The sequence below is a fragment of the Vanellus vanellus genome (genome assembly GCF_965231255.1).
Source record: "Vanellus vanellus genome assembly, chromosome: 20".
NCBI classification, from domain to species: Eukaryota; Metazoa; Chordata; class Aves; order Charadriiformes; family Charadriidae; genus Vanellus; species Vanellus vanellus.
Window position 1 is genome coordinate 9,267,572 of NC_138925.1, and position 20,595 is coordinate 9,288,166.

At 48.4% G+C, this 20,595-nt stretch overlaps 1 protein-coding gene across 2 annotated transcripts in view; it reads left to right on the plus strand.

Annotated features, from left to right (window-relative positions):
* PRDM16 (PR/SET domain 16) overlaps positions 1 to 20,595 on the plus strand; it is a gene marked incomplete at both ends in the record, with an annotated part of 335,264 nt that overhangs the window by 309,979 nt on the left and 4,690 nt on the right. For both annotated transcript variants that reach the window (XM_082493700.1, XM_082493701.1), the window contains 6 exons: positions 831 to 2,232; positions 5,989 to 6,076; positions 10,184 to 10,353; positions 12,263 to 12,340; positions 18,317 to 18,486; positions 19,792 to 19,966. In XM_082493700.1, coding sequence (XP_082349826.1) covers positions 831 to 2,232; positions 5,989 to 6,076; positions 10,184 to 10,353; positions 12,263 to 12,340; positions 18,317 to 18,486; positions 19,792 to 19,966 — 2,083 coding nt within the window. The remainder of the gene's footprint in view (positions 1 to 830; positions 2,233 to 5,988; positions 6,077 to 10,183; positions 10,354 to 12,262; positions 12,341 to 18,316; positions 18,487 to 19,791; positions 19,967 to 20,595) is intronic.

The following is a 20,595-nucleotide window of genomic DNA, read 5'->3' on the forward strand; positions in this document are numbered from 1 at the left end:
CTGGCTGGCAAAGGATTTCTAGGACATCCCTGTGGAGTGGTTACTGACTATGGATGGCATTAAAGAAAGGGTAGGTGTGATTCAGTGAGGCAAAGCTCTTCTCCCGTCAGCCTTCCGCGCTCCCTGCCGCGCCAGGGCTGCGGGGAAAGCAGGCTGGCTAACGTCAATGGAGATCATCATTAAAAGGCACGATTGTCCTTATGGAAAATTAAAGAAAAAACAAGTTTGAGCAGGAGCAGCGCGTCTCCTCAGGTTTCTGTAGAGAGTCGTTTGTTGAGAGGTTCTCTCGGAACAGGGTTTACCGAGAGGGAGAGGCGGTGGGCTGAGCCGCCGTGGCTCCGGGCGATGGATGGGCTTCAGAGGAAGCGCTGCTTTCGGTCGGCTGCTCCTGCGGGTCTCCCGGGCTGCTGCCCCTCGGCCAGGGTTCCCCACGCTGCCACCTCCTTTTCTGGCTGCAGCCGGGAGCCCAGCCCGGGGAGGCTGAGTCCCCTCGAAACATTTAAAGAGGGCGACGGCTCTTCCCGCGTGCCCGAGACCGGACGGGCTCGTAGGAGAGAGCAGGAGCGCCAAGCAGCTGAGCGGTGTGCGGAGGGGCAGGGAGGGAAGGCAGCCGTAGCAGGAGAAGCGGGGAGCCGGGTTTCGAGAGATCCGGCGCGGCGGGCAGCTACTGCCTGCTTTTTGCCTCCTTTCTCCTCTCGTTAGGGAAAGGGGGTTTCCGGGGCCGGGTGGAAGGCGGGGGTGGGGGGCGCTGATGAAGCTCCTCACGAATTCTCTGCCATTTCCTGTTAATTTCATATCGCTTTTGTTGTTGGTTTCTGTTGATGCTTTAGGTGAGGTCTGTCACAAATCCTACACGCAGTTCTCCAACCTCTGCCGTCACAAGCGGATGCACGCGGACTGTCGCACCCAGATCAAATGCAAGGACTGCGGCCAGATGTTCAGCACTACCTCCTCTCTCAACAAGCACCGGCGCTTCTGCGAGGGCAAGAACCATTACAGCCCGGGGGGCATTTTTGCCCCCGGCCTACCCCTAACGCCCACTTCCATGATGGACAAATCCAAGCCCTCTCCCACCCTCAATCATGCCAGCCTGGGGTTTAATGATTATTTTCCATCCCGCCCGCACCCGGGGGGTCTTCCGTTCTCACCCGCCCCCCCGGCATTTCCCGCCCTCACTCCGGGGTTCCCAGGGATTTTCCCGCCGTCTCTCTACCCCAGGCCCCCCTTGTTACCGCCCACGCAACTGCTCAAAAGTCCCCTCAACCACACTCAAGACGCAAAGCTGCCGAGCCCCCTGGGGAACCCAGCGCTTCCTCTGATCTCCGCAGTGAGCAACAGCAACCAGGCCGCGTCAGGAGAGGAGAAGTGTGAAGGCGGCCTGGAAAACTCCTACCTGGAGAAGCTAAAAGCCAGGAACAGCGACATGTCCGACGGCAGTGACTTTGAGGATGTCAACACAACCACAGGCACAGATCTGGACACCACTACTGGCACCGGTTCTGACCTGGACAGCGATGCAGAGAGTGACAGGGACAAAACGAAGGATAAGAGCAAACAAATGGAGAGCAAGCCAGATTTTGTCAGCAGCTCTGTGTCTGCAAGTTCCACCAACAACACGAGTGAGATCCCTCTCTTCTATTCTCAGCATTCCTTCTTTCCTCCCCCCGAAGAGCACCTGCTACCTACCACGGGAGCAGCTAATGACTCTATTAAAGCTATCGCCTCCATCGCAGAGAAGTATTTTGGGCCCGGCTTTATGGGGATGCAGGAGAAAAAGATGGGTTCGCTCCCGTATCATTCCATGTTCCCTTTTCAGTTCCTCCCCAATTTCCCCCATTCACTCTATCCCTTTACGGAGCGGACCCTCAATCACAACTTGCTGGTCAAGGCAGAACCAAAGTCACCCAGGGACCTCCACAAAGTGGGCAGCACCAGCTCAGAGTCGCCCTTCGATCTCACCACCAAGCCAAAAGAGATTAAGCCAATCTTGCCGCCACCTAAGGTCCTGCCAGCCCCATCCTCAGGGGAAGAACAGCCACTGGATCTGAGCATTGGCAACCGCATCCGAGCCAGTCAGAACGGAGGAAGAGAGCCACGGAAAAACCACATTTATGGGGAGAGGAAGCTAATGGCAAGTGAAGTCTTACCCAAGATTTCCCAGTCTCAGCTGCCCCAGCAGCCGTCCCTGCATTACGCTAAGCCATCGCCCTTTTTCATGGACCCCATATACAGGTATTAACATACCCTGCCTTAAACGTTTCCTTTAATGAGCTGATTTGCTAGCTGACATCGCAGCTTGAGGCAGAGCGGGACGTAGGTTAGTTTAGAGAGAGCGGTGAAAGTCTGCTGCAGCTGATGGTACCTCTCTCTCCTTTGTCACAGCACGTTGAATTTTCTGAATCGAAAGGGCTGAATAATTGAAAGGAGTACTCGTAATCAATATGTATAAAGAACACATCCTTATTTTGATAAAGAAGAAACTTGACCTATTTAAGGACTCTCCCACGAGCCAACACTAAGATGGCACTTCTGCTGGGGAAATTCCAGAGGTTTGATTCGATAAGAATGCAGAGTTCAGATGCCTCGGAGCCCGGGCTCCCATGGCTCGGGAATGAGTCAGGAGCCCTGGGAGCCTGGAAATGCAGCTCTCCCACTGCCTGACTCGATGGCCTTTTGTGAGCCACTTCACCTTTCTTCCTCCCCACCCCCCTTTTTCTTTCTAATTCCTTTTCTTAGAGTTTTTCAGTTCATAGGAGCCGCTGGGGTGGCCTCAGCCGTTTGAAGCTTTTTTAAGTCTGGAGTAACATGTACTGTGATAACACACAGTAGCGTGTTATTATCCGGATCTCTCCCAGATACGTTTCTTGCAGACTTAACATTTCGTGGAAGACAGGAAGGGGTTTCTAGCTTCTCTCGAAACGGGTGGTTTTTGAGGAAGACCCGATTCGTGGCGTCATGCCTCGAATAAGCTGAACGGGGAAGGCACGTCTAAAGCGGAGTGGGTGAAGTTATCCAATGCCAGTGAAAATTCCAGAAGGAATGAATTCAGAAGATGTACAGGGAAGACCCAAGTTGTTTGTTGGTTTAGAGCTTTTTATAAAACCTGTTTCTAAAGGAAAATTGTTTTAAGCTTTACGGTGAGGGTGCCAGTAAGTTTGAGTCTTACCCACCCGGGCAGCGGCACTGCCTTTGCTGCCCTCCCGCTGGGGATGAGGAGTGTTTGTCACGTAGCAAATACCGTTTGCTTGTTTTTAGCAAACTCGAGTGAAAAGCAGTATCCCGACCTATTTGATTTAGACGTGAACATGGCAATTAATTCTCCCTTAGGGCGGGGTGCTTCATACCATCCATTTTGGTCCGTGGGTTTGGCGCAGAGGGCTCCTGGATTCGGTGTCTCACCGAACAGCCAGTTGCTGGAAGGGACTGGTTTGCTCTGGCGCTACGTGAGCCTGGTGGGCACCGCGTGCCGCGGGGCCGCGCGCTGAGCCGAGCTAACGGACGCGCTGCAGAAGCGGCTCTTCTCCGAGCGCTGGGAAGACTCGTAGTCACCGCAGAGCGATTATGTCAGCGCCGGGACGGGTCGCTGGAGCCTTCAAAGGGCTGCGAACAGCAACGGGTGCTGTGGCCTTCACTGCCGGCCCGGAGAACAGCACCGATGTCACCGCCTCGCTGCTATTGTACGGCTGATAACTGTGGGAAAAAATGATGTCAATGTCTAGCCGGGCCAAAGAACTGTCAGCTGAGATGAGGATTAGTGAGCCCTCGTTGCTGGCTCTTAAGAAAGCGTCTCTCGCTTTGCCAGCGCTCTCGGGGTCGGCGCTGTGTTGCTTACATGCTCACCATCTGTGATGGAAACGGCTACATCACGGCCCGGGACGCGTAATGTATTCTGTCTGGGACCCACCATGGTCATCTCCTCCTGGAAAAATAAGTAATGATGTAAATAGTCCGGCATTTATTTTTGTAGAAAGAACTTCTGGAAAAAAATAAATGGGACAGAAAGGCAAATGCTTCGAGTTAGCGTAGGATCCTGCCACCTCTGGGCATTCTCACTAGGAATGTTAAAATAACATGGGCTCAAAAAGCCGTTGCCAATTAAAATAGCAGCCTCGGGAAAACCGTAAAGGTCCAGAAGACAGATGGAAGTGAAGGATGGGGGCATCATTTGTTGCATTCCACGGGATGCATATAGTTTTAGTAATACATTAAAATAGAAAGTCAGCGGTGGCGTTGCTTGCGAATCAGACTCCTGATGTAATGAGCTAAACAGCAGAGCTTCCAAGTCCCAGCTTAAAAAATATGGAAATATTTTGTTTCTAAACTTCTCTTTATCAGACTCTCTCACATCGTTTGGCTCCTTCATTTTTCTCCCAAAGGCCATTTAAATCCTTGACATTTTCTCCTGGTGATATAATTTAATGCAGCCAGACAGCCTGAAATCAGTGCAGTTTTTAGCTCAGCCTCCTTAAGGTAACGTTCTCAGGCGCTGGGCTGAAAAGATCAGCTTAATCCTCTGGTCGCTGCGGAATTCAGCTCTGACGAGGAAGTTTCTACGGTGGTTGTGTTCTCGTTCCCGGCACCGGGAGATGGTAAAGCCGTGTGAAACGCTGGCGCTTGGCTGAGGCTGCGGGTGTCTGCGCAGGAGGGGCTGTCCCTCGGGGCCCTGCCGCGGGGTCCCGCCGCATCCCCGGCATCGCCGCTGCCCGCCGCGGCACCGGGGGCAAAGCGTCGCTGCCCGCGCTGCTGCCAGCTGCGGTTTGCCCTTTTACCTTGTGCCAGGGAGAAACTTTTTACGTATTGTTTTACAGATTGTTGTTTTTCTGAAAACTCGGGCCCGTAAAAACAGGTGCCTTGCGAAGCACAGTCATTCTGACTGCACTTCAAACCCGGCTCCTCTCTTTGCTTCCACCTCAGAAAAATGAAATGCAGATTAAGTACAGTTTGCTAAATAGCACTCTGCGTGACTCTTCTTTTAAACTCTTTGGGAATTTGATCCGCACACCGATCAGCTGAAATGCTGCAAAATAATTTGCTCTCGTTTGTGCTGGACTAATGTAGTCGAAATTACTGTTTCTGTTGGATTTCTGCTGGTTTAGCCGAGATGGACTCTATTGCAGTAATTTAAAGATGCAGCTGCATTTATTGGAGTTACTCTCATAATATTTTTTTTCCCATAGAGGACATTTCAGTTTCTCTTTTCGGTGATTCCACACCATGGTTTACCCTGCAAGTAGAATATTTTGTGAAAGCAAAGCCAATGTTTTCAAAAATAGGAGCCTCACTTCAGGATCCTTTCTGCATAGTAAGGTGCTCAAGCATGGAATATTTGACTGGCCCAAAGCGTCGTCGGAAGAACTCGGGTTCCTAAGTCACTTCGGAAATCTCCTACCAGCTCCTAACTTTTTAAATTGTTGTCCACATGTGCTTGCCAAAGAAACTCAATGCAAATTATGTCTCAGCTGCAAGGGAGGAAATAAATATGAAACACCTAACGATTGCAGCACACTTGGGGCTGTGAAGTCTGACCCAGTGTTAACTCTTAAGATAAAGACAAACTCTCAAAGACAAATTTTTTCCATGCAGTGGATGCCTGCTGTGGACTCTAAAGCTTCTCCCGTTTAAACATTGCTTTTACTGTAAATACAGGGTTTTTTCCTGACATTTCACAACGGCAGAGTCTTATAAACCACTATAGCAAAGGCATTAGTTCTCACACAGAAAGATCAAAATGTTTTCTTAGTCATTGGTGTGATGGCTAAAAACATATTGCCCAAAGGAGAGGATCCATTTTCATATCGTTTCCAGTGCTTTTTGCGGGGTAACTTGTGGGTCATAATTTGTGGTATCCAGGAGAAGGGGAAGAGAGACATTTGTGTCAATAGGCGAATAGCCTCGTGTACAGAATTTAAACACCTCTGCCAATGGTTTGGCTATTTCTGTGCCGCCTGTAGCCCTGTAAGGTATGTAACCCTCTGTCTTGTTGTCCAGCAGGGTGGAGAAGCGGAAGGTGACAGATCCTGTGGGTGCCCTAAAGGAGAAGTACCTGCGACCCTCCCCGCTGCTTTTTCACCCCCAGGTAAAAGCAGTGACATTATACCGCGGTGTTGATGGAATGCCGAGGGGTTCGAGGTGGAGCCGGTGCAGGCAGGTCTCTCGGATCAGGCTCTCTCTCGTCCAAGGGCCCTACTGGGAACTCCACTATTTTCCACCAGTTACTTTCAGATACTTTTAATTTCATACCCGGTTTGAGGATGGTGGCAGTTATGCTTTGCTGCTCCTTTTGCACTAACAGAAGAACAGGGGTGAGGTCTGGACAACTCGTATGGTCTGCCAACCCCCCCTTTCACCTGCCAGCACGCCTGCATCATTTTTCTGTTGGGAACACCGGGTGCAGTCATTTGCAGTAGTGCAAAGCAGAGGAGGTCTGTGCATCACAGCAGTAGCATTTTATATCTGCCTGACGTTCCCTTACATCCTCTAGAAAGCGTGCGAGGGCAGGGCAGCGGAGAGCCAGAGCTCAGTCCTGCGCCAGGAGGTGATGGGGCACTTGACGGAGAACCGGTATCCTCTCCTTCCTGCGCAGCTGCTCCGGTCTCTCTTCTGCTGACAGCTCACGGGTATTCGCTCCCTCTGCATCTCCGTCAGGTCTGAGCCACTGCAGAGCGATGGGAAGCGCTGGGGGACAGCTTTCCCATCTGACAGTGGACCGGGAATGCCGATCCACCAGCCCGCAGCGCGGCCGGACCAGGCCTGTGCCCCAGACTGTTTGAAGGGCACAGCTAGGTCCAGTGGGAGCAGGACTATTCTCGAGAATCAGCCCCGGTTAACAGACCCCCTTATCTCGTAAGCGATAGCAAAACTCCCCAAGAAGCGATGTCACTCCGGGCCCTCAGGATCCCTGGCTCCGTAATGACAACGCAGCGAGCTCTGCCCCGCGCTGCCCGACGTCCCGCCGGCGTGGCGCTCGCCGGCTATCCCCCGGCTCTCCGGCGGTGACCGCATGCTGGGAGCTGAGCTCTGCGCTCATTATTGTACTCTCCTTTACATTCACATGCATTGTTCTCCTCTGATAATGTTTCCCACCTTAGATAAATAACTTGCAGGTTTGTGAAAGCTGGATCCTGGTTGCTTTCACAGCTAAACTTAGTTCCCTCATTGTTTCGCATCAGCCTCAGAGTTTGGTTAATAACTTCCCCCGATTTTTCCTCCGTACAGGCTGGATAATGGTGACAGGCTGGCCAGGAACATCCTGTGTTTGTGTGAGTTAGAATAGTGGGGATATCTGCCTGTAAAGGATCTGATAGCGGGGAGGAGCTAGTGTGGCAAAGCGACCCAACGAGACGATGAGAAGCCTACAGACCCCGAGCAGCAGCGAGCATTGGGTGGAAGGTTACTAACATTGTTCCTGAAATCCTGACCACGTCCTCTTCCCATGGCAATGAAAAGATGTGGAAGGTCTGGTTATCTCTAATAGCTTATCACACAGAATAGCCTAAAATTTACAATCACTCGAGCCCGAAACTTCCTGATAACTGCTTTTTAATAAAGCGGGTTGCTGCCTAAAGATCACTTGGTGTAGAGAGTTGCAGTTCCCATGCTATGTAATCAATCGCGTACTTCAAATATGGTGAACAAAGACAGGTCATTTGTTTAAGAATATATGAGGTTTTTACTACCAGATCCCCATCCAGTATTGACCTGGATCATTTCTGAAGAAATCGTATTTTCAGGGGCTCCTTCTTCTGTCGTTGTCGTTAGGACCAACGTTCATACACTGGGTCGGTTCGAAGCGCACTCTACATGTCTTTCCCTCTAAACACAAGTCTGATCTCAGCCTTTTCTTCTGTGAATAATTCCCCGGCTCTCATGGAGGGCCCTGGGTGGGATGCGATTAAGCCAAAAGATGGGATAAAGACTGAGCGTTCAGAAGACGATTTCTCTCTGGAAATGAATTTCAGGCGACTTTATTTCTTAGCCAGTCGTCGACAGTGGTTTCTCTGCTCTGATGGGAGTTATTCTTACATTGTCTATTTTAAATGAAAATCTGGACAACATAAATAAATGGTGTAACTTTTTGATAACTTAATGGAAAACCTTTTCTCACCTGTTAAGTTTCTTTTCTTTTCCCCTTCTTTTTTATTATAACCAGGCAGTTGTTCCCTAAATAGCAAAGTGCCTTTACCACTGGAGAGGCTATGGCCGGTGTTTAGAATTTTAAAATAAGCCTACGGCTATCAAGCCAGCAAACATCTCTGACTAAGTGCCTAAAGAACAGGGCACAACAAAAGATATCTCCAGGTACTCCAGCGAAGGGCTGAGTGGCATAGCTCTGAAAGATCCGGATAGCATTTTAACATGATGGTTTTGTTACATGACTGGCAGCTGGGGCAGAGCTTTTGCTGTAAATGATCAAGTAACCTTTTCAAGTGGCTGGCGCTAAGTATTACTTACTATTTATCATGGGCTGGGAGCCTCCAACTAAGGGGCCGTGGATCTATTATCGAGAAATGGGTTTTACTACTCCTCTTTTTTACGGCTTATGAATGGTTGTCAGCCTTCCACAATGTATTCTTTGGTGATTAAGACAACTTTTTTTATAGTCATACATTTTAAACAATATCTTGGCTCTCTTCTCCCCCCTCTCACCCCCCCCTCCAGCCCAGTTTAATAAAGTGTAAACGTGCAAAAGGTCAGCCCTTCCTGTACAATAGAGCATCCAGTTTTGATATATGGCTTCCTACTGCCTTCCGCTCGCTCGCTGTCCCCCCGGCTCTCGGCCTGACTCTCCCCCCGGCGCTCCCTCCTTCCCGCTGATGTCAGCTGCGGCGAGGGGGCAGCTTTATTGCTGCCTTGTTTGTTTTATCCCTGTTTTCTGCTTGGTATCTCGAAAGTGCTCTCAAGAGTGCATAAAATTGAACGTTGGAGATGTCAGCGTAGTCCTCTGAGTTGCGTTTCTCTCTTGGATTTGGATTTCCCCTTTTGCTCTAATGAAAGTAAAAGTGGTTTTCTTTAGGTGGGATTTTTACGTGTATCCTTTTTTTTTTTTTGCACACAGGCCAACTTTTTTCTTTCCGTTTTTGCTTTCCCGTTCTCCTGTATCTCCAGGTTTTTCCCTTTCTCCCTCTTTCTGGTGTGGCGTTTAACCCAGTGTTTAAGTGAGAACGTGGCCGTTGCTGACTCCTACAAACTAAAGCGGATAAAGGCACCCAGAAGCGTTTTATTTGGCGTCACACCTCCAGGCCCGTGTGCCCGCCACTTCCACCCGAACAGCCTTTCGGTGTGTAGGCTGTGGTCCTCCCAACCGTAACTCAGCCGGCCGCAGCTCACCCGGAGTATTTTGGCTGGAATTCCCTTTCACCCCAGGAAGCTCAGCCATCTCCCACCCATCCTTCCATCACCTTTACTGGCTTCTGAACCTTCCTTACGTGTAATTAAAATGTTGACCTCTTCACAGGGCAAACTCTCCGTGGACAGACTCCATCCTGAGTCTGATCTTAACTCCTCCTCTTCCCCAGCTGCTCCCTCTTCCCCCCTCCTCCTTCTCAGCCCCCCGATGAGCGGTCTGCTGCCTCCCGCTCCGCTTTGGCAAGGATTCTTCTGCCTCCTGCCCAAAACTTCCCTCTCCTCTCCAGCCTGGGGCCGCCTGCCTACCTGCTTGCCCGTGGCTCGCTGGGGCTGCCCCTCTGAGCCCGCGCGGGGGAGCAGATGCCGTATGAGCAATCGAACCTCCTCGCTTGCCCAGACTCGGCCTTGAGTTTGAGAGGAGGGTTGGGGCGATGGGTTCTACATCCAGCGGTTGACCATGGCGTCTGACTGCCGTGCCGGCCCTGGTAAAAGGGAAGCCAAGTGTGTTCTGAGATGATTTTGAATCTGAAATGCTGAAAGTAAACACGTGTACGTTGCAGAAGGTAAAAACGTGCCTAATTTCTAAGGTCTGATGCTGACTGCGTGGCACTGCCGGTCGTATCTTTGCTGCGCTCTCTGGGCCCGGGGCGCTGCTCCTCTCTTTCCTGGCTGGGCTCAGCGGCTCCGTTTCAGGCTGCGCAGCTCTCTTCCGAGAGTAAGAGCAAACAGCAGCAACGGGCTTTGGCCAACACCCCAGGGCTAAAAGGCATGTTTTACGCATCAGATACTGTTCTTCCCGTGGATTTTTATGACATGAGGTCTTGCCTTGTACTTGTAGATGTCAGCCATAGAAACAATGACAGAGAAACTGGAGAGCTTTGCCGCCATGAAAGCAGACACCGGCACTTCCCTGCAGCCCCTTCCGCACCACCCCTTCAACTTCCGATCGCCACCGCCCACGCTATCCGACCCCATCCTGCGCAAGGGCAAGGAGCGTTACACCTGCAGGTAAGGGCCTGGCACCACGCCGGAGCGGCACCGTACCCCCGCCTCGGTGAGGCGCGCTGGGACAACGCCGCCCGCGCTGGGACAACGCCGCCCGCGCTGGGGCACCGCACCAGACACCAGCAGGCAACAGAGCAGCTTCACATGGACATCTTCAGTGTCTCGGCGGGGGTGGGAGGGAGACCGAGAAGCAGCAGAATTAGAACAGAGCGTTCTGATGACTAATTCCCTCTGAAATAGCTTGTTTTGTCTGGTCGAAAATCAGCATCTTCTATTTTCTTTGTAATTTTTAATAACCTTGAGAGCGGATCTGGAGATTCTCAAGCAAACAGAATTTTCCAAGCCAAGTCTCTTGTGTGTGGCAGCAAATGCCACAGTTTCCAATGGGAGTGCGATCTCAGCTATGTCCAATCTCAGCTATGCAAAATAATGCAATTTAAGAAATGCCATACGGTAAACCGCTTTTTCAAACTCAATTGTATCCGCAGAAATATTTGTGTATCCGTTGCGGCTCTAAAAGCTCGTATCAGAGCAGATCACTGGGGAATAAAAACCCGTATCTGCTTACGCAGTTCTACCTGCAACTACTCGAGGTTCTTGGGGTGGCTCCCACTGCATTTTTCTTGGGTGCAGTAAGTGGGTGCACGGTTTGTTTGATGCATCTCTTATGTTCAACTTTGCCACAAAAGTATTTAGAAGTTTGAGGTTTCTACCTACAACAGGGACTAAACTTCTATGTAGATATACACTGGCAAGTCAATACTTAGATTTTCGTTGTTGATTAACACTCACATTAACCATTCATCTCAGGGACATCTGAAGGTGCTGAATGTCTCTTAAATTAAGAAAGACTACACTTACGTTCCTTCTACAACATTAAGCGTCAGGTTTCGTAGTCGCAGAACATAGCCCTTCATCCTTAATGTTTTATTTCCCAATTAATGATTTTATTTATACCCCCCTTCCTTTTGAGTTTACTGTGAATCAGATTTATTGTGGAACACAGTTCCTTCTCTTATTTCATTTCCTATTGCTGCATTTCCTCAGTCTAAGCAGACTGTCAGACTCGCAGCAGTGTGTCCCGATAACAGTAACACAATGCTGCAGCATTTATCCAAAAGAAAATTCTGTGAATTTCGCAAAGGACAATCAAGTGGATTCTGTATGATAAGGAACTAAAGAGGGCTATAAAGGAGATCTAGAAAAGTCTCAGGCGACGGACAATGTGAATAGACAGTGGTTAAACACTCTCCCAGTGCAGGAACCAGGTAGTGTCGAATGCAGTTACTGAGCGACCGGGTCAAACCGGGGGGAGGTTTGACACAACACACGGTTCAGCAGAGGAACTCATTGCCGTAGGAGGCTGTGGGTGTCGCAAGCTTATGTGCATTCAAAAAGCTTTTAGAAACATAGATGGAAGAAACGCAGCACAAGGGTATGGAACACAACTGTTCAACCTTAGGCTTGGGGGAGGTTGAAGGTTCTGCCTTCAGGTGGAAGCTGGGGACACCTATTGGGGATGGGCCGCTACATCCTTGCTGAGTTCCTCTGTACCTCCCAGGCCTCCAGGAGAAGCGAGGAAGTCAGCGGCATTTGGGTGTGAACTGGGATTTTCTTTTTCCTGCCCTTCTCAATGGTGCGGCGTAGTGGACCGTCTGTCCGTGTCCCTGATGGGAACGGGTTACACCACCACCTCGCCACTGTCAGTCCCGCTACCCTGGCTGGGTGTCGCTCTGTTAGTTACCTCCACCTCTTCCTCCCTCGGCACGTAGGTGCCCAGAGTTATTAGGGCATAAAGGGATTTTCCGTTTGGGGAGCGGTGTCGGTGGCAGCGGGTGGTAGGGTGTTTGTAAACGACGTGGTGTGGCAGGACTGTCATGCACTGATGGTTACTTTGGCTTTCACTGTCCAGGTACTGTGGTAAGATCTTCCCTCGCTCAGCAAACCTGACACGGCATCTGCGGACACACACTGGAGAACAGCCCTACAGGTGATGTTGTCCCCCAGATAAAACCCCTTTCCCAACACACTCCTCATTCACCACTGTGTTATTTTTCCTCCTTTCTATAAAGCTGTGCCAACATAATACCGCAGTCCTGTAGCATTACATATAATGATTCATAGGATTGTATGTTATGTGTACCAGCCAAAAATAATCAGGCTTGGCAGCTTGAAGATGGACACTTAACTTGTATTTAGATGTATGCTGGCAAAGGAGCGCTCTGATTTGCAGTGTTGTTGAACACTCACGTTAACCATTCATCTCGAGGACAGCCGAAGGTGCTGAATGTCTCTGAAAATGGGGCTGTTTTGAAGGGCTTGCCAGTAAGTCAACTGCTGGGTCTAGCTAGGCTTTTTTTTTCTTCCCCTGAGGCGTATCGGAGGTGCCCGGAGCAGTGGATCAAAAAGCAAAAGAAAAGGCAAGGCCGGCAGTATATCTGCTTTAAAATCTGAGTTAGGGAGTGTCCGGCCTTAAATTGCGAAGTTTAAAAAGAGTGATCAGAGGAGGGAAGTTCAAACGCTGTTTCACGTGTTCAGTTGGCCGAACTATTTTCGGCTAGTTGCGGACAAGGTGATGTGATTTCGGTACTGCGGTTTGCACTGTGTCCGTGCGAGAGGGCACATGGCCGACCTGCCCGTCTCCTGCCCGGGCGTCGCGCTCGGCTGTTTTAAATTTGAATAAAACTCCCAAGAAAATATATGTAAGGGGCTGTGTGTGGACAGGTCTGTGAAGGAAGGTTTCTCGTGGAAGACCAAGTGGGAATTTCCCCTTCCCCCCAATATTTTCTCCTCCTGTTTTGCAGTCAGTTTCAAAAACCTTCGGCAGCAAATGTGCTTTGGTAGATATCCCGTTAGAATGGGTACATGTATGAGCAAAACTGAGTGGCTGATGAGTTGAGAGCTCACTGAAAATCGAGCATTGTGTTTTCTATCATGTGAGTAAGTGTTTTGCACATCAAGGAACAATAGTAACAATTCTAACGGTTTCATTTTTGGTAGCTAATAGTATGGTATTTCTGTACGCAGTCATAAGCTCACAACAAAACTGATGTAATAGTTATTATATAAAGAGGAACACAAACAAATTTATGAGGAGCAAAAGGCCATGTGGTCAACTACATCAAATTTTTATGCTTAGTTTAACTTCAGAAGCTACTCTCTCCCACGTTGTAATCCCTGGTACATACAGAGTCAATTTTTTTTTCCATATAGAATTTTGAGTGTAGACATTAGGTAAATTAAAAATAAAAAAAAAACTCTCCAAAGCAGACATATATTTTGGAACCATTCCCTGCTCTGATTTTTTTCAGTTGCGTTATTTGATATGCCTTGAATGAATACTGTGTATTCACTGTACACCCCTGTCTGACTGAAATGCTCGCTCCCGATTATTCAGAGATTGTTGGTTCAGTTTTCTTCCAAAAAAGGAGACTTGCAACTTAACAAAGGTTAGGAAAATAAAGATTTATTTGATCTGGTCTTCTCCCAGAAAATGGCCTGCGTGTTTTTTTTGTAACAGAGGTTTGACTTCTGGACAATGTTGCATTATAACAGCACTCCTGAGAGTTGGTGCTACGTTTACAGAAGAGCTTAATTGTCATTGATTTTCTCGTGCTCTCAGAGAACTGAAATTTCCAACTTTTGCGGCAATAACTGTTTTGAGAGCTTGTTTTTTAAGTGCTGACTTTACGCAGGTAAAAGGAGGTTGATGACTTTTCAGTGTTTTACTGATGTCTTTCGTGTAACTTTTTTTTTGATCATTTAAATGTTTTTTCTTTTGACTATGTCAGAGTTATATATTCATCCAAATATGAATTAAAATGTCCTTAAAGCTAACATAAACTGACCAAATGTCCAAGTGTAGGTCAAGAAACAGGCAGGCCAGAAAACACGGTGCTTTGGGCTTGATTCCTGAGCGTCAGTGATGAGTGATGTGTTTTTGCCAAGTCGCTTGAATTTCTGAGGTGTCTGCTTAATTACGTATAAAGTAGGAATTGATAGCACATGAGCAATAAGGAGGCAAAATCATTCTTTTTGTAAGGGAAAGTGCTGCGTGTGTTTTGAAGAGTAAGAAGTACCTCGTAATGCACTTCCCTTCCCTAAAAATCCACTGATTTGAAAAGACTGCAGGGCAAATGCTGCAGAGTGGAATTCCACACGCTGCTTTTCACTCTGCTTTTCCACAGCAAATCCAAAATTCAGTCGTATGTATTTCAAAACCCAGTGGTAAAAAGGACTGTCAAACCTCACTGTTACTTTCAGAGAAATGCAAAATAAGTTGGGCTTGTGAAATCCTGCCAGACTTAGCTGGAAACTCGGGTCACAAAAAGTAGGACTTTGTTGTCATTCCGAGCATCCCAAGCCGAGCCCGGCAGAGGCAGCTCTGGGGGGAGGTCGCAGCGCTTGGGGCGCGTGAGCGTAAGGGTGTGTCGTGGCTGTGGGTTTGCTTCTTGGTTTTGCTTTCATTCTCTGGGATCGCAGAACCGCGTAAACTACGTAAAACCCGGGCTAAGAACAGCTAAAAGCCGTTTGGTTCAGCAGGACTTTATTTTCTGCTTTCAAATGTCCGTTCCCTCCAGGATGCCGTCTAATCGATCCTTGAATTACACCCAGTCCCGAAGCGTTGCCTGGGAGGTTGTGATTCCTCCTATAAAGATGTGCTTCCTGACGTCTGTTTTGAATTTGATTTTCTTTAATTTCCTTTTAGGCCCCGTGTCCTGTTATCTGCATTAAGCTGAAACTAACAGCTAAGGCTGACGTCTGCCTTCTCGTTTAAGATTGCACATAGTTCAATAAAATCCTCCTCTTTCGCTTTGGTTTTTTTTTTTTTTTAAATGTAGCCTGAATTCATCCCTGCTATGAATGCGTTCGAGATGAAGGAGTTACTCGGAGGAGGAGCAGCTGTCCGTGTGTTTTGTGCTTTGTTACTGCGGTTCTGTCTTTAGAGCCCACGTGCATCACCGAATAAGTGCAAAATTTTGCAAGTGCTGTCCCGCTGTCGAAACTTTACAAAACGTGTTGTCCGAGGCCTTTCTGTCACAGCTGAAGTGTTACCGAACTCTCGTAGCTGGGTAGTGATTCACTCAGTTACTCGTCCATCCGTTGCCGGGTTTTGCTGTCGGTTTTCCCCTTCCAGTGGTATCGGAGCAGGTACCTGCGTCCCCCCCGGCCCCGCGGGTCGCCCGCCGCTCCTCAGAGCTCCTCAGCTCCACCTTTGGCTCCTTCTTAGCTATCACTCACTCCCGCTTGACTTTTTTTTAGCCCATTGGTGTGTTACTTTAAACTGATAAGGAAGAAACTTTATTAGCATTTTGTCAGTGTGTTTACAAAGCAAATACCGCTTCTTTTGAGTTTTATTCTTCTCCTGCCTCTGTGTTCACCTCTTCCCCGAATTTAAGCTGGTTCCTCTATCTGGGTCATTTATTTAGATTAAGACCAGCAGAGAGCCAAGCACTGACCCCTCCGGGACCACAAATAATGCAGTACGTCTCCCTCGTCCCTCTGCTCTCAGACGTCAGCTATTGCTCCTTGCCAATGCCCCTCTGTTTTCTATTTTTTTAACAAGCCCTTTATCCTTTCTCCGTACCCTAACCTGGATCCACATAGCTCATAGTTAGAGCAAGGACCTGTCAAAGGAAACTTTTCAAAGACTTCCTGAACATCTAAATAAATCGACATACAGGAGGGCCGGCTCTTTCTTGCCTGACGCATGCAGGCGCTCCCTTTGAAGTCGCTGGACCTGTGAGTAACGCGGGCGAGAGCCGGCGTGGGCAGCCGCGGCGGCCGTAAGCACGGCGGCGCCCAGGAGCCCCCCGTGCCCCCGCTGTGCCCGGCACCGGGCACACACCGCCGCAGGAGGGTTTGGTTCAGAAGGGCACAGGGCTGGTGGGGACCGGGGGAGAGCCTCGGGCATCGGCAGAGACCAGGAGGGGGCTGCGGGTACAACACCTGTACAAATAAACTGGCCCAAACTGCTTATGGAAGTCCTGTAGGATAACCGGGATATCGGGGTATGGGCTGGTTTGGCCATTTCGGTTTTCGGAAGTGCTGAACGGCAGAAGCCGCGGAAGCCTGGCAGCCGCCGCAAGCGGACTCATTGGTTGCTAGCAGATAGGAGGAGAATGAGAGCGGGAAGTCTGCGTGTGTTTAACTCTCCCTATATAAGCTGTGCTTGCTCTTGCTGATCTTCAAATAATGTCTTGTTTTTCTTTGGTTGTTCAATTTGGGGTTTTTTTTTTGAAAAAAAAAAAATAAGAAAAAGAAAAACTTTTGAAAGTTTTGAGAAAACTGTGGTTGAAAAAGAGATTTTGCGTTCTTCCTAGGTTAATATTAAAGGTTCATTATTTGAACTATCTTCATTCTTTTTGGTGATTTAACAGTAGGAAATTCGGAGGTGGACATGGAATCCATAAACATTCAGTGAGGAGAGTGTTTCATAAATGCATCTCTGCTATTTCCAAAAATAATATCAATTTATTTTTAGAGACCAAATAAAAATCACAGCTGTAGCACATCTGGAAATTGTGTGTGTGTTTCACAGCATAGAATTTTTACACTTAAACCTCCTTCCTGCATTTGAACCCGCGGTGTTTGTAGGAAACAATACTATGTCCGTAGTGTCGAGGCAAATCCAGTTTCCTACTTGAATGGCAGAGGCACAGGATCGGCTCTGTGTGCCCTCTTCACACCGTGAACTAATGGCCTCCCTAAAACGCGCACGAATGCGCCACCATCTTCATGGCACATTGAATGGTAGCTCAGCTCGGTGACTGACAAATTTTGCCCTCAGTTAGAGGAGCACAGAGCAGTTCTGCTTAAAGCAAGCGGTTTTGTTCTGGAATTACGAGGGCTTAAGAGCAGTTTTTATTTTGCCCTGTAAGTGTAGAGGATTTGCAGAGGTCTGTAGCGGAGAAAGGCTTCTACTTCTCGTGGGTTTTGGAAGTAGAGCCATGAGGAAAGCAGCTTTGTTGAGGTACAAATGACGTATTTAAAGGGAGATCTAATGAGGGATTCAGGCGGATTCAAAGAGGAATTAGATTTTCTATAGCTTTAGCGCTGAAACTCTTCACTGTGGCTCAAAGCTGCCCTCTTCAGTCCGCTGGCTGCCTTCTCGTTCTGCGCTGGAAGGGGAGTCGAGGTCCCAAGTTCACAAAGCACCACGGTTTAGCAAAGGCTCGTTTTTATCTGGAGGGAATGTGAACCCAGAGAGGGGGGTGGCAGCTTTGAGCGAGCCTCCAGCACGCCTACCGTGGGTCCTGCAGAGGTTCGTTTCAAAGAGGGAACGTTTCTTCGCTCAGCGGTTTCTCTAAACGTTCTGGCCTGGCTCCTACGTTCCACATTTTTTCATCATAAACCAGATATTCGCTACACGGGAGTAAATCTTACCCTGTTTGGAAACTACGGTGTATTTCTTGGGAGCTATTGTACTGTAATAATAACCATAATTGCCTTTAAAGGCATGCTGTACTGCCTATATCTTGAGTACCACGAGGAATTTCACAAATAAATCTGGAGTTTTCTGTGTGTCCAGATAACTGTGTCATGTAGGGATATGCTAGCTAATAACTATTTTATACGTTTAATCTCCCTTCTTTCTTCTCCTTCTGTCTTCTTTTTCCTCCCTCCACGGCCATATTTCACCTACTTCCCCTACAAAATGAGAAGGGTGGAAGAAATAAATTCACCTTTCTTATTTTTACATTCATGTGTGGAAAAGTAATTATTTTGTGTAAAATTCTTATTTGTTTGGACGGCTCACTTCTTAATTAATCCTAATCCTTTCTTTGTGCTCCTTGAATAACAATAATATCAGATTTGTCTGGAATGATTAATGCCTTGTGCTTCCCAGGTCCTCAGCTGAGTAAAGATTTATAGACCGACATTTTCTGGTTTTCTGATAGTCAGATTTTTCTTTTTCTTTTTTTTCCTCACGCTGCACTCTTTGGCATTTGCTTCTATTTTTCAGGTGTAAATACTGTGACAGGTCATTCAGCATTTCCTCCAACCTCCAGCGGCACGTTCGAAACATCCATAACAAGGAGAAGCCATTCAAATGCCACCTGTGTAACCGATGCTTTGGGCAGCAGACCAACTTGGACCGACATCTTAAGAAGCACGAACACGAGAACGTTCCAGGTAGGAAGGGGCGTTGCTGTGCGGTTCTGTCGGGGCGCTGGAGGCAGAAGACACCATGGGCTGGGCTCTCTGGTCCCTGGGAAGCCTTTATGGAAAGCACTGTGTTCTTAAGGCTGAGTGTCATCAGTCAGCCAAAACCAAACGCCAGTTCCTCATGCGGCCAGAGGTGCCTTTGTCCGCAGAGCATAATTGTAACACACATGCGCTGATGCACAGTCCTCAGCTCTGCCACGCTCCTGTCAGGTATTACTTATACATGGCCTTTTCCCGTCCACAAAAGAGCGATCGTCATACTAACTTCCTGGGAACTCTGCCCAGGGAGCATAACCTGGCACTGTGAGAGCTCCTGGTACAACGCTGATGTGGACGTGTCAAGCTCTACCGAGAGTTCTCAAACGGAAATGCATTTTGTGAAGTCCAAGAAGGTAAATTTACTTTGACTTAAGATAAAAACTGAAGGAAGAAATCCCTGTGCTGAAGCCAACTGACTGCCCCGCCTAGGAAAAAGAGATGGCAAAATTATAGGCAAACAGCTATGCAATGGAGAGTGGTTCTTAAATTGTACGTACCATCCTTAAATGCTAAATATCACTTATGTTATCATAGAATCATAGTATCATAGGATGATTTGGATTGGAAGGGACCTTAAAGATCATCCAGTTCCAACCCACCTCCCCCCAGCCAGGTTGCTCCCAGCCCCGTCCAACCCGGCCTTGAACACCTCCAGGGATGGGGCAGCCACAGCTTCTCGGGGCACCCTGCGCCGGGGGCTCACCGCCCGCACAGGGAAAAATTTCTTCCCAATATCTCATCTCTATCTCCCCTCTTTTGGTTTAAAACCATTCCCCCTCGTCCCATGGCTCCCCTCCCTGACCCAGAGTCCCTCCCCAGCTCTCCTGGAGCCCCTTTAGGCACTGGAAGGGGCTCTGAGGTCTCCCCGGAGCCTTCTCTTCTCCAGGCTGACCCCCCCACCTCTCCCAGCCTGTCCTCCCAGCAGAGGGGCTCCAGCCCTCCCAGCATCTCCGGGGCCCCCTCTGGCCCCGGTCCAACAGCTCTGTGGCCTTCTGATGTTGGGAGCTCCAGAGCTGGAGGCGGCACTGCGGGGGAGATCTCTCTGTGGCTCAAGCCTGGAAAACATGAGCTTCCTTTGGCAGCTTTGGTCCATGAGATTTCTCTTACATGTTAAATTATTAATATTTAGTGAGAGGATTGTTACGTAACATTCCTCCTTTATTTTTCCTCTTAATAATAGCTTTGACAATATCTGATGGTTTCTCCTGTTCTCTTTTCTTGTTTCTCACTCAGTGAGCCAGCACTCGGGAGTCATTACGAACCACCTTGGGACCAGTGCCTCTTCCCCAAACTCGGAATCAGACAACCATGCACTTTTAGATGAAAAAGAGGATTCGTATTTCTCTGAAATCAGAAATTTTATTGCAAATAGTGAGATGAATCAAGCATCAACTTTAGCAGATAAAAGGTAGACAAGCAAATAAAATTGTCTGGTGACATCTATTGTTAACGTGGTTGAAAGACCAGTCAGCCTCTGTGCTGCAGTACTTGATGTAAAACACTCAAAAAGAGAAATGTAACAGTTTGGAAGGAAAATGCATTCAACTTCAAGCTCTAAGCCATGTTAGGTCTTTTCAGTGACTTTAAGTGACTTAAGTCAGGAGGGCTGACACCAGAGAGCCACTAGTGGTTGGAGACCAGTGGGAGCCACCGGTGGAGCAAATTTCCAGAGAAGTTGTTCTAAAAGAAGTCAGGCAGACTGCTGCCACTGGCTCCAGCGCAACAGTTGTGAGAAAACACAGTTTCTTCTCTAGATAAAAATGTGATTGTTGAACTATTACCTTCTGCTGTGAAGGCACGTGGCCTGGTCCGTCACCAGTCAGGGAGTACTGGTTAAGGACACCGGAGGCGCCTGCTTTTCCAGTCTATTAGTTTGTTTCAAATCTGTCCCTATCACAAACCTTATTTTGACCGAGTGATTTTCACCTGCTGCTCTCCTGTTTTCACAAGTAGCTATTTAATGCCAATACTAAGGTTTAAGTCCAAAATGTAAGCATGACAAATCCACGTGATGATGTGAACCACGTAAAGAACAGT